The following is a 25,439-nucleotide window of genomic DNA, read 5'->3' as shown; positions in this document are numbered from 1 at the left end:
ATGAGGTTCAATATTCCTGTCATTGTACTATTGAGTAGTTCTAGCTGAAGTGGTTTTCAATTGAGTGACAGCAGCAAAATTGAAGGTAGAAGTAAACTCTTATCCAACCAGGGGAAAAATACAGGAACCTGTTAAGGTTCGTGTTTTATCAGCAGTGTTGACATGGCCAAGTGGTGTGGTTCCCCAGTGCAGCAAAGAGGGGAATCTCAATGTATGAGCAGCGCCATCGTCATGATAAGAAGAGGAGACTTAAGCGTGTTTGGATGATCAGAGGTATTGGTTGCTGCTGGGTTGAACAGGTATGAGAAGAAGTGACCTTCGTGCATTGCTTAAAGCAGCTGCTAACAAGCGAGTTGTTTATTTTGGGTGATGCCTTCTTTACAAAGAGAGAACTCAAGAAAATAACTGAACTGCAGGCAGAGTCTGTAGCAAGATAATTGCACTTGAAAGTCAGCACTGAAATAAATGGTTTATTGGATTAGCAGAGCAGTGAGTTACTGTCTCTCAGTCTCTCCCTCTCTAATCTAAACTGCATACAGAATGACCTTATCTAATACGTAGCAGCTGGTTATTGATCACATTCATAGTTGTACTTTGAAAATGAAACCTACAAAGCAAAAAAAAAGTCATTTTTTTCTGATGTTCTTTGTTTTTTCTTTCTTTTCTCTTTTTTTCCCCCCTCTTTTGTGTTCGTGTGTGTGTGTGCAGCACTTTTAAGCCTTATCTGTGCTTGATGATTTTGTTCTCCTTTCGAAGTGCACCCACTGAGAGTGCGGAAGCACTTTTGAGAGCTGTGGTGCCCCTTCCCTTTAGCTAGCCGCTTCTGGCCTGGGCTTGGGAACCGTGTTGGAAGGCAGATCTGACGATAATCGGAAGTAATAACGGCCTTGGAGATGTTTGGATTTGAGGAGATGGTATAAAGAAACATTGCATTTCCGTTAGCAGAGGCAAGAAGTATGGTTCAGTGTTGCAAAAACAGAGGGAAAGAAAACAAAAAGAGGGAAAAGACCTGTTGAACACTAAGAGGAGCCCAGCACACATGCCACAGATCAGTTGACACAAATGAATCAGTGCTCACAGTTCCCGTGAAATAATACAGGAGACATGATAGGTTTTGCCCTATACTTAGCAGAGGAAATTGCTATGACTACTGTTGTCACATCTGTCAGAAAATGTTGACTTTCTGATGACAATGACTTTATAGAAGTATCACAAAACCAGGCTATGAAGAGTTGGGTGCGATTACCTAGGGAGCTGAAGAAACACACACAACTGACCCAACTCCTGTCTGGGCACGGGAGAAAACCATCTCCCAGCAGAACAGTCTCCATTCGTGGTCAGCTGCACCAACAGTGTTTGAGCTCTATTGACGGGAGTGCTACTAAAAATGAACATTTTAAAGTCAGATGCAGGAGCCTTTAAAATGAATTTTAAATTTATTCAGCCAGCATTTATTCCAGAAGAATTTGTGTGCTCATGCAGCCAGGGAAGAAGAAAGAGAGTATACGATATATTCAAAAAGGCTAATTTTAGCCTGCTGAGTTTAATCTCCCTTTGGCTTCCTCTGTAACTACTGGATAGAGACGGGAGCCTTGTTTAGTTGTTCCAACTCGCTCCTTAAAGGACCTTTATTTCTTTTATTTCTCCGCTGATTATAGAGAGGACTTGAGAAAGTTTGCCCCAATACCTTGTGTGAAACACTCTCTGAGCAACCGTCCTGGCGGGATGTAAAGGAGCTGGGCTGTCAGTGCATAGAGAAGAAAGTAATTGGAAAGATAATAACTACATTAAAATTGGAACAGATTCAGATTGCCCTTCGTCTGGGAATGTTTTATGTTGGAAGCAGTGCTCCTGCTCTTTGGGCCGTGCGTGGTGTAAAGGACTGTTCAATAAACGGTAGCAATGTCCAGGCTCCAGTGCACACACCAGATGAGTCCGTGAGCTGTTTGTGGATATTTAAGAAGCAGAAAAAGCTAAATTAAATGAATGCATTATTCACTGTGATTATTTCATTAGCTACCCTTTCATACATGCAGGCAACAATATAAACCCGCTATGGAAATTCAATATATTAACAACCTCCTGCCCCCAACAACAACAAATTAGAGCATAAATGTATCCACATCTGTGCCTAGTGCTCACAACTTTCTGCATAAATACACCCAACAGCAGTTACAGTCGTGTGTTATAGTGGTCTTTGGGCCAGTTCTTTGTGGTTCAGTGTCATTCATGTTTTTTCTGGTATAGTTTTCCATCAAATTCTTCAAATCAATCTACTTTCTTTTTGCTGCCTATCTCTGCCTCTCTCTGTCTCTCTGCTTATCTGTTCTTTGTGGCTTACAGATCTGGGGATAAACTGTCTTTTTTTTAAGGGTCACGCACTTAATGCCTCTCAAGACCCACTTTATCTTTGGTTCAGCCATCGTGCTCACTGGATTTACACCGTCCTTCCTGGAAGATATGTATCCATTGACACAGGAGCTAGTTTTCTCTGTGTCTGAAGGTTGAAAGTTTCTGTGGGATACCTTAGCCATTATTCTGGAAGGGGGTAATGGCTTATGTCATTGTAACTAATTAAAAGACCAATCAATAACCAGTGGAAAGTGGGCCACTCGGACCACTGACAATACTGTGTTGGTGTTCATGGGGATGTCTTTTTTGCAGTAAAACTGAACACAAAGCTGTAAAAGTTAACAAACTATCTCTCAGGTTCCCTAATCTCTCTCCCAGGCAGGGTAGGGCTGTAAAACCCCCAGTGTTTCGTACCCACAATTATCCCTCACCAGCTGCACTGCCACCACCCAAGAATGAGAGACTTACTGTCTGTTGGCAGTGATATGCATGCCTTCTTTGACAGCAGGCATTGCATGTAGGTCTGCAGGATGTTTTGCAGACTTCTGCCCACTTTCTAAGCCAGATCTGATGTGGATGACACGTATCTATGCAAACCAGGGTGTACACACCAAATAGTAAATTCTGGGTAGGTACACGGCCAATGCCAAGCTCATTTAGTTTCTGGGCTCCTGAGTAAGAGCTGACTTGTCAGCTAGGTGGGTTCACACACATCAGTTTCTAAAAATCATGAGGACACAGCCTTTATCAGATCCGTGCAGCTCCTTATACCAGCAGCCCATCCAGAAAAAGTGGGAGGAACTGGTGTGAGTAAGTCTCAGAGTTCATCCCAAGGATGTTTTCAGCCCCAAAGCAAGATCTGAGAGAAGAAATGTCTCAAAAGTAGTCAGCCAGTCTGTCTCCCTTCAGGGCAGGTTGATGGTCTTGCAAAACACCCAAGCTCATGCCCAACTTCCTGGACACAGACAGTCCCATTCGCTTGTCCTTCCTTACACACTAAGCAACCAAAGAGTGGCTTATCTCCTGATATTGTCAGCTGCCATGTGGGTATCCCCACCAAGGCCAGGATTAGCACACAAGGGCAATTGGAGAAATAGGATTTATCCCTTGCATTGCTTTAGGAAAGAAGATAAGCAACTACAGACCCCACAGCCCTACTTCTTGCCTTCTACTGTACAACCCTGCCACCTTTTTTTGTTTCGGAGCAAAAAGGCCAGGAGGGAAAAGAGCAATTCCTCAAAAACAAACCAAAAAAAGGAGGTTGAGACTGGGAAAACAGTACTGGTTTCTCTTCAATGGGTGCCAGAGAGAGACACCCTGAATCTGGCAAAACATTCACCAACACAGTTCCACCCTCTCCAGCGGCACCAACACGTCTCTGAATTGTACATTTTTCCAATTTCCCACATCTGGAGTGGTACAGATGAGAGTTTTATTCCTGCCTGTCTTTCATTTCTCCTTTCAAACTGGGTATGGTTGGTTGGTTCCCTTTCTCCTTTCTCCCTTTCTGTTGTTCTTTCTTTCTTTTGGCTTCTCTTTCCCTTTCCTTTCTACGTTTGTGTTCATAAGCAAAGTGTTTTGTTTTGTTTCAGTCTTTTGGTTTTAATTGCAGTCAGATGGCAGTGCCCCTTTACGGCATGACGCTCAAATGTTCCAAGTGTGGAGTAGTTTCTTCTGCTGAAGTTTCGGCCACAGCCACCAGTAACGCCATGTTAGTTCCTCTAATTTCAACTTCTTTTCTTTCTTTCCACTTTCCTTTTTTTTTTAATTTGTTTTATTTCCCTCTTTCATTTCCCTGCACTCACCACCCCTTGTTCGTTTTCTCTCCCCATGTCCCTGCCCACCTTCCCACATCCCCAACTCTCCCTGTCCTCATTCTGTGGGCCATGACGAGTGTAGGGCTCCCGCAATATCCCTGGAGCAAAAGCTGATGGGCTGGATCCTGAAAAGAATTTCATGACATGCCTAGATTTAAGCATGTGAGCAGCCCATGGAAGACAAAGGGACTTTTGATTTGTTGGAAGCTGGATATATGTTTAATGCCCACATTTAATTTAGCTCTTGGAGTTACAGACTTAAAGATGTGGTTCCCATTAACTTTGGTGTTAGATGGGGGCCTCAAACTCTGGCTTTGTCAAACACTTAAGCATGTGCTTGAGTTTTTTATTCCAGAGGCTGCAGAGCATTAGGTATGATTTCAGTGAGTAGGTAAATCACTTCTAAGTGTTTTTTTCTCTGATAAAAGGCTAGAGTTAAGTTTAATACCTCATAAGGCTGCAGTTCTGATTTGAGAAGTGTTGACTGCCTCTTTTGTACCCTTAAAAGCACTTGGAATTAGTTCTCAAAATCTTAAAGCATTTCATAGCTCTGAGTTACAAAAGTCAAATACTGTTAAATCTGTTCTTAAATGCCACTGGAGTTAGTAAAAAAAAAAAGTGAAAATGCCAGAGCGCTGTTCTGCTGGAGAAATTGTTGCTATTTATATAGTTGGCTTTTTCCCAGAGGTTAAAGTAGGACGAAGAGCAATGAGAGAAGGTTTGTCTTCCTTCCCTTTTTGAAATTTTATTATCTACATTATTTCCTAGTGATGCTCTATTTTGGTTTTGATGTCTGAAGAAATATATGTAAAATGTGTGAAAGAAACAGTCTCAGATCTAGACATTTGCAATTTGAAAATTCCTACCTTTAATTAATTTAAATAAAAATAGGCAGCTGAATGCCAAATCTCCAAATGTAGAAATATAAAAGAAAAACAAAACACAAGTTCTTCTCCCTTTTTTCTGAAAATTGAGCCATTTACATAAAATCCAAAAGAGTTTAGGGAAAAATGTACATTTCTGAAAAACAACCAGTTGTCATTAGAAAAAGAGAACATGCAATCATCTCAATTAAGAGCTAGCAGTTTCTATGAGATGCAAAAACTAAACAAAATCTCATTCATTTTTCACTGCTGAAGTCATTTACTTACCTTTTTCAACAGTGCCCAGCTGAGATGGTGAGATGGCATCGGTCCAGACATGCGTACCACAAGTCTGGAATTGGCAGGTCACTGCATTTCAGTTTCGTGCCATTGCAGAGGAATGCTCAATGAGCAGAAGCTTTACTATTAACAAATTAGACCGTTAAACAGGAGAGGCTTTCAGTTCATAGTAAATCAATTTAAAAAGTGAACCAATCTCAAATTCTTCTCGCATATTGTCTGACATTGGTCAGATATAAATCACGTATTCTGATTCATCTGCATATCAGAAAAAGAAGGGATATGAAATCCAGATCTCCTACTTATCCTGCTTTTCTAATTTGAGTGGTTTGACAGAAATTGGAGGGCTCCTGTAAGAGAGTCCTCCTGTCTTTCATTTCCTAGCAGATAGAATACCTTAAATGATAATTTCCTGTACTGGTTTTCTTGTTTGTCCTGAAGTGTCCTATGCTCTTGTCCTTGCAAAAGCATCACTGAGTAATACATGAATTAGTTTATTCAACCCTCATCTACCTTTGTTGTCCACTTCATTCTGCAGCTGGACAGTTTCTGTTTTTCTTCCTCCAAATCTATTGTAAAGGAGATTATCAATAAGCCAAATCCCTGATTGTGCATCATGTCACTGCCACCATTCTGCTGGCCTTCATCCCAGAACTTCAACCAGCTTTGCCGTTCGGTTTTGAAGTCTTGTCATGTAAATCAGATGCCATGAGGATTCCTGGCTCCTCTCTGATCTGGAATTAGCCATAGTTGTTTGGTAGAGAGTACATCAAGGATGTTTCTGCCTTGTTCCATTTCGGATTGCTTACCTCTTCTCCAGCTTATCTCCCACAGTTTTCAGAGGCTTTATTTCTGGGATAGCATGGCGTGAAAGGACAGACCCTTTTGCCCATTTTTCTTAGCTTTTGGAAATCATCGAAGTTGAAGCAACTCTTTGTGGTAATATCTGTGTCTAAGGGAGAAGGGGTCAGGGAAGGAAGGGAATGAGTAACTGAGGGAAAACACAGTAAACCACTGATGGGAGAGCAGGTAGTAATCATGACATAAGTGAAAAAAATATGCCCTGGAAATTATGCAATTTCTTCACTTGGTAAACAATAAAAAGGAAAGCTTTGGATGTCTGTGACCTGTTAAGGGTTAGCTAGACTTGATAGGTGTGGATTAAAAAGCCCTTTCCCTTTAGGTTGTTCTGGAGAAGATGCTGGATGTATTTTGCCATTGGAAGACCCCTGCTCCCACATATCCTTCCTTTTATTGCCACCTGTAGGGTAGCCTCAGCCTGTGAACTCTTCTTTAATTTCTCTTTGCTACCTGTAAAAAAGTTTTATCTGAGGCAGGGAAAAAATCTCTCAAGGACATGTCATTTCTTTGTACTTGCTGTAAACGAGGACATCCACTGCAGATACCAGGGACTGCTCTTGGATGGATGGGTGGGTGGATGGATGGATGGATGGATGGATGGATGGATGGATGGATGGATGGATGGATGGATGGATGGAATTCCTACCAGGTAGTGCATTGCAAATATGGACTCTCAACGACAGGGAAGAGAATGGCAGAGGACTACGTCCCTGGCATAGTGTATTCTTCTTGCAGGCAACCCACCCAAGAGTCAATACCAGCGAGTCCTCATGACCCTTCTCATGCATCATCCCTCTTACATCATCAGAAGAACATGTGTCAAATCTCCCATCTAGCAGGTTTACTCTTGGCTCAGTCATTTCAGAGAGTTTTAGACATCAATTTTTCTGGCTATGTTTAGTTCCAGGACTAAAGTGAATCAACAATTCTATGTATGGCTGGTTTCCTCAAGAGTGTGGTGTTTTCATAGTTCAAGGAATCTGAAATTGTATCCTCACCTGGGGATAATACTTCATCCCTGCAGGCCTTTGCTTGGACTGTCAAAGAACAACTGCTCTTATCAGGGGTGAATAATCAACCAGTCTGCCCATAACTACTTCATTACTTGCCTGTCTCATTTAGAGGCATTTGATTTCCTGTTGTTTCTCTAGTTAAATGGTTGAGACTGCAGCAAATGAGAGAAGACTCATCTTTTGGAGAAAATAGAAATAATATCTTGTGTTTCTGTGTTACCTGTGCGTGGGCATTGCATTCACAGTGCCCACTCTTTTCTAGTTACAGATTTCCTATCTTGGTTTTATGGGCATTGAGTTAAAGAGGTTTTCTCTGAAACTGTCCCTTAAATGGGGGCAAGACTTTTACTTTTGGGAGGAATGCAAGTTGGAGGAGGGATAAAGCAAAAGAGATTGAATAAAGTAAATCCTTGTACTGTGGTTTTCCTGTAGCAGAACTACTGTGATGCAGGAATAACATACTCATCAGAAAGATGGAGCAGCGTGTGCCACTCTGTGCAACATGTCTGAAGCCATCCATTGTCTTATGTCTTGAGTCCACATAACACCTCCCTTTTCAGATCTCCTCTCCAGGAGTTGCTTTCTGAATTACAAAGTTATTTTTCCTTCTGCTGCTTCTTTAGCTTGTGGTACTGGCTGCCCTATCAGTGTTGAGTAATGAGAAGACCTGATCACTTCTCTCTTCATAATGACCCTTTACATCTTTGTTGGCATGTACTGTGTGTCCTCCTGCACTTGTGTTTTCTCAGGGTGCAGGCCTCTCAATCTTTGTTTAAGTAGATCTTTGTTTCCAAAAATGTTTTTTTTTCTCTTTCTATTGCTGTCCTCTAAGTGCCATCAGTTTAACATGCTTCTTTTGCAAAGACAAAGACTCTCAAGGCTGCCAGCTAGCTAAAGAACAAAACCACAGCTAGTGGACAATGTTATTGGGTGGCCATGTTGTCACACGTCATTGTAATTATATTTAGTTGCACTGGGCTGTGGCATTGCCAGATCCCAAAGTAATGCCCTTCCTCTGCAATGCAGCGGTAGCGTGGTGTGGTGGGGAGGAACAACGTAACACTACAACTGTACTGCTGAATAACATTGTCATGTCATAGTTATCACACAATAAACCAGCACCGTGCTTCCACGTTGCAGTGTAATGATCTTCCTGTGGTATTGCTGTCACTCGTCATGAATGCTGTCATGTATGGGACAAACAAGAGCATCTGCCAGCTAGTTCCTTTATCTCAAGCAGTAAGAATCCTTAACTGATCATAGATAATCCGTATTGAAGAGTCATTATATAACAAATCTTCATTTCATTTCACGTCATGTGGCACCATGACAGGAGGTTTCTTATGTCCTGTAAGTGATTCTGGAACCTTTTAAGTACCTCCTAAAAAAGGGACAGATGGAAAGGTGGCAGGAGTATGAGTTCCGCTATGAATTCAGCTCACAGCAAGTAGGATTAAGGGCAATTTCACAGGAAGCCCACTTACCTTCCCCTGAGTTTTCTTCTGAAATTTCAGTCTTAATAAGATTTTATTTAAAATTGAACTTTTTTTGAATTTAATATTTCAAAAGCTAAGCAGAGGTCTGAAAGTGAAGTTAGAGTAAGTTACATTCCTATGACCTGTTGCCATCTGCTGCCTGAGAACAAAGATTATTTGTTAAGTGTCAAGCGACATTTCCACAATGTTTGTAAGGGATGAATGTTGTTGAGAAGGCATCTGCAAGGTGATCTAGCAACCTGATCTACTTAGAGGTGTCCGTGCTCACTGCAGGGGGGTTGGACTAGATGACCTCTAGGGGTCCCTTCCAACCCAAAACTTTCTATGATTCTATGAATCACAAAGAGAGTAGAAAGACCATACTGTTCGCTGGTGCAAGTCAGCACAACTCAATTGGGAGAATCCTGATTTACTCCAGCTGAAATGTGGCATAATCCTTTTTTCACCATCTTGTTGGGAGGGCAGAGATTGAAGTGGTGATTTAAGGTTGCTTACGTTGAAAGCAATAGTGAAGTCCATCAGGATGTCTCAACTCAGAAGGAAGTTGAATAGTTTGCCCATATGGAGACACACAGAGTAAGGGGCTGGGAAGGACTCACTGAGTCCATCATGAAGACAACAAGACCTCTGAAGGGAGCCCACTGTAGCTATGGATCATTGCATCTGTGCTCTGGATAGCAAGTGCCTTGTTAAAGCAGGGTGCCTGCATATGTTTCTTAAGCAGGTTTTGAAGCCAGTGGATTGAAAACTAGCCATTTGCTAAAGAGAAACATAACTTACCACCTCAGCAGGTAACCCAAATCCACATCTAAATGTTGGATCCAGACCCAAATCATTCTCGGTCTGATGTTGCAGTTCTTTTTAAGAATGGAAAACCCACCCAAACTTAGATAGTTGGTTCATACCTGTACTTACAGATCAGATCCATTCGCAGATGTGGTTGCCAGGTTTCTTGTTTTCATGTTGATGGTAATAACTTACACTTTTATATGTATTAAGAGTATGCTGGGAGACCAGATAATTCCAGGAAGCAGAGTTGTCTGGTACAGACCTCTTCCAGCAGCTTGTATTGACTTTGCTGGTTTCCAGCAATCACATTTGCATGTTGCCGCTGGCATGAGTTCATCTACCAAGCCATGCATCAGGCAGGTTTTGTTTGCTGATGATTGCATGGAAAACTCATCTAGAGTGGCATGTTATGGAACAAGCCTTGAAACAGGCTCCTGAGGGAAGTGGTGCAGTCACCATCCCTGGAGGTGTTCAAAAACCGTGTAGATATGGCACTTCAGGACATGGTTTAGCAGGCGTGGTGTTGTTGGGTTGACAGTTGGACGTGATGATCTTAGCGATCTTGTCCAACCTTAAAGACTGATTCTATGATTCTTTCCATGTGGCTTTTCTGCCTCTGATTTTTTTGCTGCACTTACTGCTTAACCAGTTTTATTAATGCACCACATCAAATGAGAGCAAAGAGAGACTGTGGTATAATGAGGCAGGTTTCAGAGGGCTGAGGGAGAAGTGAGTTGAAAACTTCTGTTTAGGAGTTGTTTGGTTGAGGGCTGTTTTGTTGCTTTTTTAAATAATACTTTGAAATTATAGGTCACATTGGACATTAAAGAACATTCAGTTTGTCACCCCGTATAAAATTACAAGGTATCGGATTATGTCATGGCCCTTACCTTACATGGAAATCTCATAATGCTCATTTTAATTGAAAAAAGCGTGTTTCATTTACCTGCTCCCTTAGGTAAATTATGTTGCTTAATAATACCACTAAGGAACACTATGAGTCTGGACAGGTTGTGGAAATATTTGCAATCAGAGTATCATTATGACTATAAAAATAACCTGACACTTCAGTGTATGGTCGTTACGGCAGAACTGATGTAACCATCATTGAAAAACTCTTAACTGAAGCCAGGGCATTACATCCTGATGTCCATACCTGTGTCCAGGCTCCAGCTTTGTTCAGATAAAACTCTCACTGAGATCTGTGAGAGTGGTACCTGGATAACCAGCAAGTAAACATTATTAAAAATTTTATCATATATCAGGAAATGGTAAGCAAGTCCCATGTAAGTACTGTAAAATGTGTGTCATGAGATCTGTCCTGCAATTTATTGTGTTGCCTGTATTTGTTTGTTAGTATATAGGTTGAGGTTTTCTACACAGGAAAATCTTGAAGCTCAACTTGTTATTCAGCCTGTGCATAAGTCTACCCGTATTTGTTAGATAAAATCCCACAGAGAAATTCTCCTGGTACTGCTGGTGCACCAGTGCTGCCAAATATATAGGATGACTGACAGCTTAAAATCTCCCTCGTAAGCTGTTAGAATTCCTTGGGACCCTTTTTGGTCAGAGACATGAATGACTAAATAGTCCATGGGAACAGAGAGGTTTTCCCGTTTCTAGAGACATCATTCATAGATAAAGTGGAGGTTCATGGGGCAGTACTTGCATTACAGAAAACCATTTCATCTGATTTTCTGTCCTGTGAATGCAGAAGAGGTTTGTATCTTAAGTTACTTTAACCCAGCATGTCCATCCAAGAATAAAGTTATTTACAATAATTGCTAAATATAGAAACAAGAGCAATTTTTTTTCAGAGCATTCAACTGGGGAGATCACACAATAAAGCAGAAAATGTTCTGTTTACGGAAAATTTGTGTTAGTTATCAGTTCTTCTGATGATCATTGATGTAGTGCTGTAGGGACTAACACCTACAGAGTAAGGAAGCAACAGTAAAAGCTCAGTCTCCACACCAGCTCTATGCTTGTCCGTTTTAGTCACTTGAAACTGTGACACATCCCCAGTGTTGGTGTCTTCCATGTGCTGTGGAAGTCCAAGTGTCTATAACCCAAATACCGACAGCCATCGTGACAAACCAGTCTCTGCTGCAACTGTTCCCCTTCCCTTTGGCAACCTACAGTGACTGTATTTTGTCTCCCCTCCTTGGGAAATGCCATCGTTGTTAACTAGTGACATAGAGTGGGAAGCTCGTGAAAGGGGCAGTGAGGTATCTGCATCCTTCTTCCCCACCTCAAATTTTATGCATGACTGCACCATTGAAAAGTAGTCCCTCCTGTAGAAATGTGTGTCACCTGTTTTGGTAGTGTGAGTGTGCAAAGCATCTTCCTGTTTCCCTGTGACAGGGGCTCAGAAGACGTCATGCACAAGTATACATTTGCTGAAGAAGTCTTCTGAAGCCCCATGGGATCAGGAGGCTGAATTCGCATCCCACATGGAAGCGGGTGAGGCTGGAGTGGAGCTGAATTTTCTTTTCCTCTCCCTTGACAGGGCATCCCTCTGGAGCTCCTGCGTGGTGCTACCTCTCCTGGCTCTCACCTGGATGTCTGCAGTTCTGGCAATCACAGATCGGCGATCAGCACTCTTCCAGATCCTTTTTGCTGTCTTTGACTCATTGGAGGGCTTTGTCATTGTTATGGTCCATTGCATCCTAAGGCGGGAGGTGAGACAAATGAGTCGTGCTCTTTTATATAAGCATGATGCCTTCCATAGAAAACATCTGAAAAATGTCCAGTCAGCTTAATAACTTCTGTAATCCTATGAATTTTTTGCCTTTGTGTAGACAGTGACCACAAAAATGACCCTGACAGTATCAGTCAGAGGGAAGGAGGGACGAATCGGTGGTTGCCATGCTGAGTGTACCACAGACTGGAATATGGGGAACAGTCTTAGATTAATTAACAAGTCTGGTTTTGCTTATTTAACACCAAAATTAAGATTTCCAGAATGTTTACACCCCATCTTCAAAAACGGAATATTAAGAAAAACAATTTTTTCGTCTGATTTCAAGAGGGACATCTTGCACCAAGATTTACAGAATGATTGTATGTTGCCATTAGTGCCTAGATATTCGAGCTAGAAAGTAAAGCTAGCAATAACCAAGCAAGGAAATTGAGTAAATTCTCTCCAGCCTCCCTGTGGAGATTTAAAATGGTAAATTATATCCGGGAAGAAAAGGACGAATCTTTTATGTTTCTTTTATTCTTTTCATCCTACTGAGTGGATAGACTATTAATAACAGAGACAGGAAGGGGTTTTTTTCAATATTCATTTTATCTTCTTACAGCTCCTTTAAATTAAGTAAAACAGATTAATTTCCTATGTCAGGCCAATGAAATCAATGGAATTACACCACTGGCTTGGCTGAGACTCCTTCAGCTAATTGCATTATGAATATGGGCCTGCATTTAACTCCCATTGCAGTCGCTGGCAGTTTTTTTCCATTTATTTCAATGAGTTTTGGATCAGAGATGTATTACAGCTGATACAGGATGATAATCAGACATTGTAGACCCCTGTATAATGATTTATGCAATAGCATCCATTGTAAATGTATACCAAGCTGCAAAATTGTAGAAAGTTTAATTCTGAATTGTATAAATCAAGCAACTAGAAGTGACCAACAAAATGACCCAGGATACCTGTAAAACCTTTGAGATACTCTGTTAGTATGCAAAATACATAACATATAAGCCATTTAAAATAAACACTTGAATGCTAAAGTAGGATCCATGTTCTTTTGATCTACCAAGGACTTTTTTTTTTCTGCAGTAGAATTTAATAAGGTTTGATATTCCTGTCTGACTCTGACTTTTGCAAATCCATTTGTTCCTGCAGGTCCAGGATGCTGTGAAGTGCCGAGTAGTAGATCGTCAGGAAGAGGGCAATGGAGACTCAGGGGGTTCATTTCAGAATGGACACGCTCAGCTGATGGTAGGGAAAACTACCTCCTAGTCTATTATTAAGGGACCTATGGGCATTTTTAACTTATAACTGATAAACAAAGGGCTCTGTCCATCACAGATTTTGAAATCATCACTTTCACTTTTTTTTCCGTGCAAACTGCACTTCAACAAATTTAGCACTTAGCGTAGCATCTTTCACATAAGTCTGTTTTCTTTTCATTGTAATATGAAGAGGCTCAAACTTATGCAGCAGGTTTTGCAGACATGTTGGTGAGACCCTTTCTTTCCCAGAAAATACAAAGCCAAAATATACCTCCCTGGTCTTCCAGGCCTTTTCATCCCCATCATGCTGCCTTGTCCTAGCTGTAGCTAGGAGGCAGTAGTTTAAAACTGTTTTAATCACAGTGTGTTGGGTCATTATTATAAAGGTGCTGTCTCAAAGGGATTTGTTTCTCTCACAAGCACACTTGTTTACTTTGCTTCAATGGGAATATAGTTTAAGCACTGTAAACCTTGGTCCTGTTGTGTAAGTCCTTTAAAAACAGTCTAGATAAGACTGTAGATGAAAAAGCTGAGCCAGCAGTGTGCCCTTGTTGCCAAGAAGGCCAATGGCATCCTGGGGTGCATTAAGAAGAGTGTGGCCAACAGCTCGGGGGAGGTTCTTCTCCCCCTCTACTCAGCTCTAGTGAGGCACCATCTGGAGTACTGTATCCAGTTCTGGGCTCCCCAGTTCAAGAAAGATGAGGAACTACTGGAGAGAGTCCAGTGGAGGGCTACGAGGATGATGAGGGGACTGGAGCATCTGTCCTATGAGGAGGGGCTGAGGGAGCTGGGCTTGTTTAGCCTGGAGAAGGCTGAGAGGGGACCTTATAAATGTTTATAAATATCTGAAGGGTGTGTGTCAGGAGGTTGGGGCCAGACTCTTTTCAATGGTGCCCAGCGACAGGACAAGGGGCAGCGAGCACAAACTGAAGCAGAGGAAGCTCCAGCTGAACATGAGGAAGAACTTCTTCCCTCTGAGGGTGACGGAGCCCTGGAACAGGCTGCCCAGGGAGGTTGTGGAGTCTCCTTCTCTGGAGATATTCAAGACCCGGCTGTACAGCCTGCTGTAGGAGACCCTGCTTCGGCAGGAGGGTTGGACTAGATGACCCACAGAGGTCCCTTCCAATCCCTACCATTCTATGATTCTGTGAGGGGAATCATCTTGCATCTGCTCCAGCGTTATGATGTAGATGATGTAAGAGGCATTTAATTTCTGAGGCTGGGGTCAGGATATCACAACAATCGCAAGATCTGAACAAGTTCCAAAACTGTACAGTGAATATTAGACCTGTACCATAACCCAATGATGTTTTTTTCCAGCCACTGCTGTGCTAAGCTCAGTAGCTTGTGCTTGGGTGCAAGGTCTCATTTCCAACAGCATAATCTTTAAGTCAAGACATCAAGAGATTTAGAATTCTACCGCACCTCACAGGTGTTTGGTAAAACAGGGGCCTCATTTCTACTTTAAATGCACAGTCTGCTCATTTTCAGGCAGGTTCTTGCTATGCCTATTTATGTGCAATTAGAAAGCCCCTTGCATGTCTGGTACTTTTGCTCCCTCAATAATAGACACCATAATCATATCCAGTCTCAATCTTCCTTTCAATAAGTTAACACACTGAGCTTTTTTATTCTCCCTCTCTAAGACATTTGCCTTCAAATTATTTATATAACCCTTTTCCACATGCCCTTCAGACTCTCACCATCCTTTAAAAATGTGGATGCTATATTTGTTATTCTGTTGTCACCGTCGCAACCACTATATTCTGAAGTTTCAGATTTCTGTCTCTCTATGTAACTCCCTGTTTTCGTTCATTATCAACCACCTTGCAAAATTCTGTGTCAGCTGCAAGTTTTTTCACAATGTGATTACATTTACTTCTGCACTGTTTGGTGGATGTGCTGAGAAGTGGAGAGCTTACAATCAGTTTCTTCACATTCAGGCACAAAAAGCTCCGGAATCTAGATGGGAGTGATGACTCCTCACTGATATTTTTAGAGAGGTGCAATGTTATAGTGACCGAATTGTAAAATAACCAAAGAAATCAAAAGCTTTGCAGAGTGGCATTTTTGCCGTTACCTTTTCCAGTAATCTCCAAATCTGCCCAAAGAGTGAAAAGAAGCTTAGCTGAGTAGAACTATTTTCCACAAAATCTTGCTGACTGGTATTAAATATAAAACTACCTTTTATTTATTTATCAGTAGAACTAGTACAGGCTGTTCGGTTACATTTTTCTGGAACTCCTATCATGAAAATGAGATTATATTTTTCTGTGTCATCCCACTCACCTATTTAAACGTTAGCTCAGTCTTATTTCCCTTCTATTCTTTTCAGATTTATTTGATATCCCAAATAATCTACTAAGAAATTAGCATAAAATAGGTTGAGATAATTCCTCAATCAGCTCTTCAGAAACTCAATCTGCTAATATTTAAGTGTTTATTCCAAGGAGATGGGGATTTTTTTTCACACTTTTCTTAGTATTAAACTGAAATGCATTGAATGATATTAATACAATTGTATTAAGTGCCTTCTTTCTGAAATGATACTAGAAACTATCAGTGAACTCTTCCACCTTTGTCTAGTCCATGGCCTTTCCATTATGCCATAAAAACTCATGGCCCACTGTGACTCAGTCTATCCAGTTCTTTGAAACGTTATCTGCTAAAAGCTTTATAAAAAGGATTAACTCATATTGAGAGAAGAAGGGAGTTTCATTTGACTGTACAGACCACTTGAAAAAGTTATACAGCCTTTGTGCCTGCAGAAACGGTTGATTTTACACGCTCAGAGTTTCAGAAGCAGAGAATTGTTTCCACTGTATGTGACTTGGTGACAGATCACAAGAAAACCCAGTAGGTATGAGGCATTCTCAGCAGCATCATGAGGTATTTTGAAGGAGTGGAGGGGAATCCACTTAGTCTAACTGTGGGGTGATATATACAAGGAAGATCAACCAGGAACCTATCCACTATTTTTCAGGGATATGTATAAACATGTTCCAGGGGAATATTTTTATTAGTGGAAATAGTGTATGGATGAGCAGGTGAACCTATCTGTAAAGCAATGTTACATCTTTACCACTGCATGAGGTTCAAAAGCCACAGCTGGAAAAAAGTGGTGTGTTTGCCTTGTTTCAAAGCCCAAGCAAGATGTCTCTCCTCCACTCTTCTGGCAGTGGTTGTGTCTGACTCACTAACTAAAGTGGTTTCTGCATTTTCCAGATGGCTTTCTTCCCCCCCCCCACCTCCTTTTGACCCCATCCTCTGTGTTCTCTGTCTTTCAGACCGATTTTGAGAAGGACGTGGATATGGCTTGTAGATCAGGTGAGCACATCACAGGTGAGAATCAACAAGTGACCTGGTTTGGGGATTGAACTAGGCCATTTTTTTTTCTTTTCTGTTTTATCTGTGTGTGTCTTAGTGGCATGCATGTAATTATGTGGGCTGCCTTTACTCTCAACCAAAAGAAAGCAACACCCCTAATTCTCCCTTGTGCTTTGCTTATCGTATTTCCCCATAGCACTCTTGGCCTTTTAACTAAGATTAAGCCTTGCCTCCAAGGTATTATTTCTTACCTGTTGCCCATGTAACATGGTGACAGAGAAAAGGATCAAGGACGAAGAGATTGGATCCATCTCTTCCTACTGTGATCCTTCTTTGCTTTAGCAACCCCGGCCCAAGGGGGTCACACCAATCTCAAACAGCTCTGTGTCTTGGAAGAGGTGTCTTTGAGAAGATCAGGAGTCTGGACAGCCTTCCCACCACTCCATCTGGCTCCATGCACACTTCTAGTGCAGTTGTATGCTGCCTGTACATACGGAGATGGGTCAGGTCTCTCCTCCTTTGCCTGCACCTTTCTGCTGTGTGTTCAGTCACACACATTTAGCTTGATCCTGAAGATCTGCATGCATTGACAGTCCCTTTCCCCAATAACTCCCTTTTCTCTCATTCCTCTGGGGGTGTCTGTGCTGTCTGGATTCTCCGTTGCTAACTGTTCGTCTCTGCAGGTTTTGTCCTGTCCTGGTCCTGGCATGCCTGACCATTTGGCTGGGGTTTTTTTCTTACCCTTTGTAGATATTTAGGCTTTCATTTACCCTCCCAGAATTCTCCCCTCTTCCAAGCAAAAGAAATACCAGCTTGCTTGGCACTTGCATATAATTCATATCTTCCAAACCAGGATCTCCCCTAGCCAAGGACAGTAGATACTGTCTGTTCAATTACCATCATGGGAAAGCTTCTTTCTCTCTCCCTTCCTTCCTTCCTTCCTTCCTTCCTTCCTTCCTTCCTTCCTTCCTTCCTTCCTTCCTTCCTTCCTTCCTTCCTTCCTTCCTTCCTTCCTTCCTTCCTTCCTTCCTTCCTTCCTTCCTTCCTTCCTTCCTTCCTTCCTTCCTTCCTCTCTTCCTCTCTTCCTCTCTTCCTCTCCCTTTTTCTTTCTGTTTCTCTCCTTCTCTTTCTCCTTCTATACACATCTACCTGTCCATTTCATTTATCTTTTTCTTTATCTAATCTATAATTTATTTATCTGCTTCTAATGTATTTATCTGTAATTCAGTTCTCTTTATCTTGCAATCACTTATTTATCTCTGTCCTCAGCTGTCTGTCTTGTTGTACCTGTTGTTTATGTATTTCTATCTCTGTCAACATTTATCTCTGTCGCTGTGTTTCTATGTATTGTCTATCACTGTCACTATCATTTATCTAGCTAATATCTATCTATATCTTATTTATCTTTTCCTATCCTCTCTGCCTCACTCCTTCTCTCTATGCTTATCACAGTCACAGTATATTTATCTCACTTATCCCTATGATATCTTATTTCATGGTCTCATTCTGTCCATTTATCTCTTTTCAGGGTCTGTCCATTTTTTTCTTTCTGTTTCTCTGTCTCACACTCTCTAATCTAATTTCTAGCTGTCTCCCTCTTCTCATTTGTCTTTCTCCTTCCTTTTTGACACTGAAGATGTCAGTTCCAAAAAAAACACGTGCAAAAAACAGGCATGTGAGAGCAGGTCTAGCTTGAACGCATGCTCAGCAAACATGCATCCATCTAGCTGAGTGCCGGCACATACAACCAGCTACACATCCAGTAGCCCACCTTGTGCTGGAAAACAAGGCAGACCCTGGACTCCTGCAATAAAGGAGCCTTTCTGGATCTCCTACCAAGTTTCTCGCTCCCAAATCAAGCTTCCCAGAGGAAAGGAAGGAGCTGATTGACTGGTTTCACATGACTTCAGGGCAGAAGACCCTGGATCAGAAACTTGTTAACAGCCTAGGTTTACCTTCCTTTACTAGCATACAGGTATACAAATTGTTGATGTCTGCCTGAAGAGGTATTCCTCCTCTGATAAAATGCTGATAGTCTGCACCAAGCTAAGTAGCTAATAATAGTCTCCATTTCAGAGACCTTTCTATATCGTGCATCATCCTATCCGTTCTTCTTATTGAATAATACAAAATAGAAATCTGTCTGTTGGTTTCTGGCCATCATTTCTCCTGGAGGCACCAGTTCTCATGTTATGATGGATTGGAGATATGCCTGATACCACTCATAACTTCCTCACTTAGATTCACTGGTAGGATTGGGTCCACAGCTTGGTGTTGAAAGCTCACCCTGCTCCATGCTTGGAGACTGCTAAGTGCAAACCTCTCCAAACCTACTTTCTGCAGCTGACATGAGCATGGAGAGGAGCCTGAATCAATAAACCCTACTGAAACTCCCAAGTGAAGGGTTTGACTTCAGTAACATCTTCCTTCTGTATATGCTATGAATACACTGTAATGCCCTGATTTATCCTAACATGTCCTCTAGCGATGTCCAGATGACTGCGACTGCCATAGTTACACCTAGTTTGTTTAGCCTTCAAAGCTTTTTAAAAGTTCTTTTTTTCTACTTGGTTGTCTTCTCATCCTGCCTTGCCTGCTCCGTAGTCTTACAGAGGAGCTCTGCTCCTCCAGCACCCATCACTCCCAGTATGAGTTAGGAGAAAAATTAGTGGGTCCTCAGTCCCATGGGACACCTATGTCATGTCCTGCCTCTGTCCCAGGTGGAGCAGATGAATAGCATCAGGTTACCCCAAAGATCCTTACCTTGAGTCCATTAAGAAAAAGATAGGTAAAAGGACCTTTTGTTTTTTCGTTTGTTTCTGAGACTGGTAAAAAGGGGAATATGCATTTGTTTCTCCTTTCTTGTGCTGAAATACTGGGTAAGTAGCCTTCAGTCCCACACCATTTTGCCCCTGCCCCACAGTTTGTGATTTCCATCTCCTGGAGACATCAAGGCTTATGTCATTACCTTCTTATGGTCTTTGTTGCAGCCTAAAATCAGCTGAGCAGTAGATTCTTAATGTCTAGAAGAGGAGCAGATGTCTTCTTGTGGGCCGTGTGTGGGAATGAGTGTCTGTGTGTCCTTTATATACCTCCTTATTGGCATGTTCACCTCGTCCTCAGTTTAAAGTTTTGCTCTCCTATTATGGAATATTCATGGCACTACTTGCTTTCCTCAAGGGAACTGGAGAAACACTAAATAATTAGCTCTCACAAAGACTTGCCATGATTACTAGAAAGTAAGCTTTCTGAAGAACAATTAGAAATTTATAACAGAATGTGGTGTGTTTTAAAATACCAAATTATTGACACTGAAACTGTTCCTGGGAAGAAATAAATCTGAAGCAGTTTGGTGAGTTTAAAACAAAACAAAACAAAAAAATTGACTTTTGAAATAGTTGATAATGCTGCACTTCAGCTATTTTCTGAATCAAAATACTTTTTCAAATGAAAGCAACCTTTTATTTTAAAAAATTCTACTCTTTTGTAGGCTAGCAGTACCCATTATATGTACATATACATATACTACATGTACCTAATATATAGACATGTATTTACTTTTCGAGATATCGTTATTGGTGTGATAATATGTGATGGCCTTGTTTGGAGTTTTGGCCATAATTGTGTTGGGAAATTTGTAGCATAAAGAATTCTTTCAAAATGAGGAATTTTTTTCCTTGCTAACTTCAGCTTTGACTTCAGCTTCCTGTATATAAACAAAAAAAAAAAACAACAGTATAAAACACTGTTCTGCCACCATAGTCTCTTTCTGAGAGGTCCAAGGGAACATGCTAGCATGGTATGACTGTGGTAGGTGTATTGATGTGTTAACAAAAACTTAGGTGATGTGCTAAGCACGCTTGTCTGTCTCCCTAGTGCTGAATAAAGACATCACCGCCTGCAGGACCTCAACCATCACAGGAACACTGAAGCGTCCATCACTACCGGATGAAGAGAAATTGAAACTCAGTCACCAGAAGGGGTCATCAAACTTTAACAGTCTTCCAGCCAATGTTTCCAAGATGCATCTTCAGGGCTCACCACACTACCTGGGGGCCATCAACCTGAATGAGTTCAGCAATCACACTCTTACTCTGAAGAAGGACAAGAATCAGCCACCTAAGTCCATCTACATCTGTGATGGGGACATCTTCAAGAAGTTGGACTCAGAACTCTCCCGGGCGCAAGAGCAAACACTGGATACCAGCTACGTCATTCTGCCTACCAACACATCTACCTTACGGGCCAAACCGCCCAAAGATGAGAGCAAATACAGCATCAATATTGACCAGATGCCCCAGACACGTCTCATCCACCTCAGTATGGCTACTGACCCAGGCTTTGTTGTCAAGAGTCCTCCACGGGAGCCTGTAACCATGACATGCAGTGAGGTACAAGGTTCCCCCATGGTACAACAACAGCAGCAGCTTGCTCCACAAAATATCTCCAACGAATCACAGATTCCCAATAGCCTGTGTGACACAGGTGACTCAGGGAACTCAGGTGTGGTGTCCAAGAGTGAGACCGTCTCAACCCTCTCCATGAGCTCCTTGGAGGTGAGCATGTGAATTAATTACTGCCTTGTTCTCAGACCAGAATGATGCGCTGCCCTCGATGGTAGCCACACCAGGTGTTTCAAGAGAAGCACCTTAGGCCAAATGCAACCCACCGTGCAGTGCCAGTGTTATAACATGAAGGAACACTGGCATGTAATACCGTTTTGCAATCTAATGTTTAAAATTCCTCATGACTTCCACAGACTTATTCCATTGCTGAATGGACTGTCTTTAACCCTACAGCCAATGCAAATTCCAACAAAAATGTTAGCTTGCATTACGTTTTTTCCTTCTATTCTTTGCCTCGGTTTCCGATTTTGAAGACTTTAGTTATGATACAGATGAGAAAACCCTAGTGATCGCAGGTGTAAAATGTCCTTAAGGCATGCCCCACAATGCTCTTAGCATCAGACAGATGTCAGAGGTTTTGCATAAGTGCAGCCCTCCCCTTCTGAGCTGTGATAAATCATTACAAATACTAGGAGTTCTCCCTATACCATAGATCTTACACTGATTTCTGCCCCAGTTTTTGCACTTCTCAGCATCTGGCCCTTTTCTTACCTCTTGTCAGAGAGAAGGTCTCAGCCATTGCTGTCCAAAGTTCAGCCTTGGCTGACTGATGTTCAAAAGCTCCAGTACATGAGTTGGCTGAGCTTCTCTGCTTTCCTCTCTGTGAACCACCTGCAAGCTCATAACTAGGACAGAGGCTCAAATTGGCCAAACTCCCATGCTCAGCCCTCCTTGGCACTTGATGCTTTTTGATAGGGATTTCTCTAAATGGCTGGCACTTTCCATCATGAAGAGCCAGAGAAACAGGTTAAAGGTGTAGGCAGCAGGAAAAGGAGAAGGACTCTCAGTGTTTTATCTACCGTGTAGTTCAGTTTGTGCCCACTCACCAGCATCAATCTCTTACTAACCTTCACCCATCTCTTTTTCTTTTGAATACCCAGAGGCGGAAATCCCGGTACGCAGAGCTAGATTTTGAGGTGAGTGCATCCCTTTCTGAATGTGTTTGTCAACAGGCAGGATAAGAAAGAGAAATGCTGCTTTTTTTTTTCTTTCTGACACCTTTGTAGGAGTGCTATCTTTGCTAAAAGCTTCTTCAAAGGTTTAAAAATGGTGGATGGAAAGAGTTTTGCTGGCTGCCTAGTAAGGCTTACCCTGTGCCGCTAAGCAAATGGGTGATTTATATCGATTTGTGCTTAATTTATGCAGCAGCTGCTGCATAAACATCTGTAAATCAAGATCCTGTGCTGGCATGCCCAAGGCCTGTAGCTTCTCCTCTGTGAGCAGAATCCTTACAGAGAGCTGGTGTGGTACAGGTGGCTGCACCATGTTCCTGCTTGGGAAGCACATGTACGTTTGGTTGGTGGTCTAAAATGCCTTGCCTTTTGTGTGCAAGATCTGTTGCTTAACAGAGAGGAAGCTAATATGTCCCCACTGTCACAACGCATCACCAGCCCTCATCTTTCATACCTATTAATGAACCTCACAGAATCAGCTTGGGTGAAAAAAGTCTATACTGTACGTAGGGAAATGTCTGTCCTCATACCTGAGGCACAGAGTGGGAAGTTTTGAAACAGCCATTCCTCCACAGAGGGTCCATTGGGCTCCTGGGAACTACTGCAGCTATCATGAGTCTAATCATGACATCCTTCCCAGCAGATCTATCCTTCAAAGCTGCTAGCTTATTCCAAAATAGAGTCATGTTAAGAGCCCACGAGGAATTGCCTTAATGCTAGAATCACTTTACAGCTCCAGGTTCTGAGCCTGGTCTGAAATTGAGGCATGAAGGGTACGTCTAAGCTGATACTTCAAGTTGATCCCAAACTTTTGAGCCACCTTCTCAAATTATAAAGTGCTTGGCAGAGCACAAGAAAGCCATATTCAACATGCTTTTACATGCAAAGGGGAGTCCTTGTAGAAATTGGTCTTGCTTCTTCTTCTGCAGTAGAAGGTAGAAGTGAAACGCAAAGGGGCCAAAATACAAAGAAAAGGCAATTGTTGAATAGTTTCTGATGGAACTTCTTGTACTCAAACCCCACATGTTTGGGTAAGCTCTTGAACACATTGTCAAAGGAAGTGTGCTGAGAACAGAGTAGGTGTGGGGTCAGGTATCAGTTAAAAGGTCAGCAATGTTTCCTAGGTCAAGCTGGTAGAACATTGCCAGTCAAGCACAAATTTTGCAGTATGAACAGGTGGCAGTTGCAGGTTTAAGGTAACCATAAGGTCAAAAGCTAGTCTTTTACACTTTCTTCCACCATGAAAATAAAGGCAGTGCTACACCAGGTCCTCAGTGAACTTTGAAGGTTTTTTTAGGCACACCAGATTGCAACTTCGGGGAGATGGTCAGGTTTCAAAAATGCATGTAACTTTGAGGAGAAGACACGTTGTTTCTGTACAACTGATTAGGGTTTGCTGACCTGTGGCCTTTGTGTTTGCTTCAGAAAATCATGCACACAAGAAAACGTCACCAAGACATGTTCCAAGACCTGAACAGAAAGCTCCAGCATGCAGAGAAGGAGAAGGAGTCTCCAACAACGGACAGCAAGGTTAGTCAGACACTTGCAGAACCATCATCTCCTAGAGCATTCTAGTGCCAACAGGAGCATGGGAAGAAGTAGGAAAGTTTAGGAGCCCCCATTGAATGCCTTACCTTGATTTTTCTGTCCACGCGTGTTGCAACAAACACATGTGCACCACACAGAACACGGAGAGTCACAGAGGTACCACTAGCTTATCTACAGAGTGGTCAACAGCCCTGAAGGAGAATGTCTGCCCTCGTGTCTGTTCGTGGTGGATGGAGTCTGTGTTCTCTTGTTTGTCCCTGTTCCCTCTGTCCATGTCTGTTCTTTGCATCACCGTTCAGGTCATGTCCCAGTGCCCCATCCGTCCACTCATAGCTAGGAACTGGAAACTAGAACAGCCTTGAGGAAATCTAGGTGGAAAGGGAAGAGGGCAGAAGGTGAGGACAGCAGGAATCTTCTATCCCACTAGCAGGGGCTGAGTTGGAAGCCAAGGCAGCAGTGTTGGGCATAATTATTTAGCAATGGAATTTAATCTGTGATGGTGGCAGAAACTCTCAGAGACTGCATGCTAATTAAATGTAGCATGAGGTTATTTGTGGCAGCTGATCGCTATGGCTTTCCTTTTAGAGGAGCAAACTTCCAGGGCAAGGCTGAGAGAAAGACTTTACAGCCTTTCAGTGGGGCAGAGATCTGGTACTAGAAACAGGTACCAGCACCCTGTGTAATAAGAGGTGTGGATAACGTAAATAAGGGAGGGCAGGCTGATGGCACCTCCTCCATGTCTCGGCCCATTAGGCCTGCTGGGCAAGAGACCAAAGGTTGCAAGGAAGTGTAGCTACTCCAGCAGAAGGCAAAAACAAACAGCAAGGTCAGGTTGGCAATAAGAAATGAAATTTTGATTGTGTCTGCGCTCAGGTGGGGAGCAAGATGAGATGTTTATAACATTCTCGGTCATTTGCAAGCGAAGTCAGATCCAAGATGAACAGTCACCTCCTGCATGGCCAAGGAGGCACTAGCAGGGCTTATTTTGATGGGAGTCCCTTAGAGGCAAGACCAGAGCTCAGAGGGTGATTGAACAAGAGATTTAGTTTAGTTCTTTGTGGAAGCAGAGCACTGCAGAGCCTTTGGTCAGCTTTCAGATCTCACAGCATTGCTGTGCTCAGCTCTGGAGGTGTGGTCCCAGCAAACCCTACTTTTACTGTGTGTGGCAAGGAGTCGCTATGGGCTGTCCAGTGTTACAGAATGAGAGCGACAGTGAATCTAGCAGGCAGGTTCAGGTCAAACAAGCCTGTGTTCGCCCAGAATCCTGATGCATTGCACTGAATTTCATCTCTCTGCTTTTTTCTCTTATTTAGATATGGCACAGCTATAAAATCAGAAATGCCTAAATAGCATGGAAAAGCTAATCTGTGATATGTTTGCAGGAGGGTTTTGTAGACTGAGGTGTTTTGAGAATTTCTGAGGTGCATCTATCTAGAATCAAAGTTGCCAGTGTCAGCAACAAAGAACTTTGAACTGCTGGAAAGAAGCTGTGAAGGTGGCCTTTGCATATTGACTGAATCTTTTTCAAG

At 42.3% G+C, this 25,439-nt stretch overlaps 1 protein-coding gene across 14 annotated transcripts in view; it reads left to right on the top strand.

The window, feature by feature from the left end:
• The window catches only part of ADGRB1 (adhesion G protein-coupled receptor B1), a 289,625-nt gene that overhangs the window by 250,836 nt on the left and 13,350 nt on the right, over window positions 1-25,439 (top strand). For 8 of the 14 annotated variants that reach the window (XM_075415464.1, XM_075415463.1, XM_075415457.1 and 5 more), the window contains 7 exons: window positions 3,965-4,063; window positions 12,001-12,172; window positions 13,348-13,443; window positions 16,745-16,799; window positions 20,661-21,340; window positions 22,291-22,326; window positions 23,788-23,892. In XM_075415464.1, the coding sequence (XP_075271579.1) occupies window positions 3,965-4,063; window positions 12,001-12,172; window positions 13,348-13,443; window positions 16,745-16,799; window positions 20,661-21,340; window positions 22,291-22,326; window positions 23,788-23,892 (1,243 nt within the window). The remainder of the gene's footprint in view (window positions 1-3,964; window positions 4,064-12,000; window positions 12,173-13,347; window positions 13,444-16,744; window positions 16,800-20,660; window positions 21,341-22,290; window positions 22,327-23,787; window positions 23,893-25,439) is intronic. The other 6 variants (XM_075415468.1, XM_075415467.1, XM_075415466.1 and 3 more) reach the window with 3 other exon arrangements.

The sequence above is a fragment of the Opisthocomus hoazin genome, chromosome 3, assembly GCF_030867145.1.
Source record: "Opisthocomus hoazin isolate bOpiHoa1 chromosome 3, bOpiHoa1.hap1, whole genome shotgun sequence".
NCBI lineage: Eukaryota > Metazoa > Chordata > Aves > Opisthocomiformes > Opisthocomidae > Opisthocomus > Opisthocomus hoazin.
This window is presented reverse-complemented; position numbering and strand designations above follow the sequence as displayed.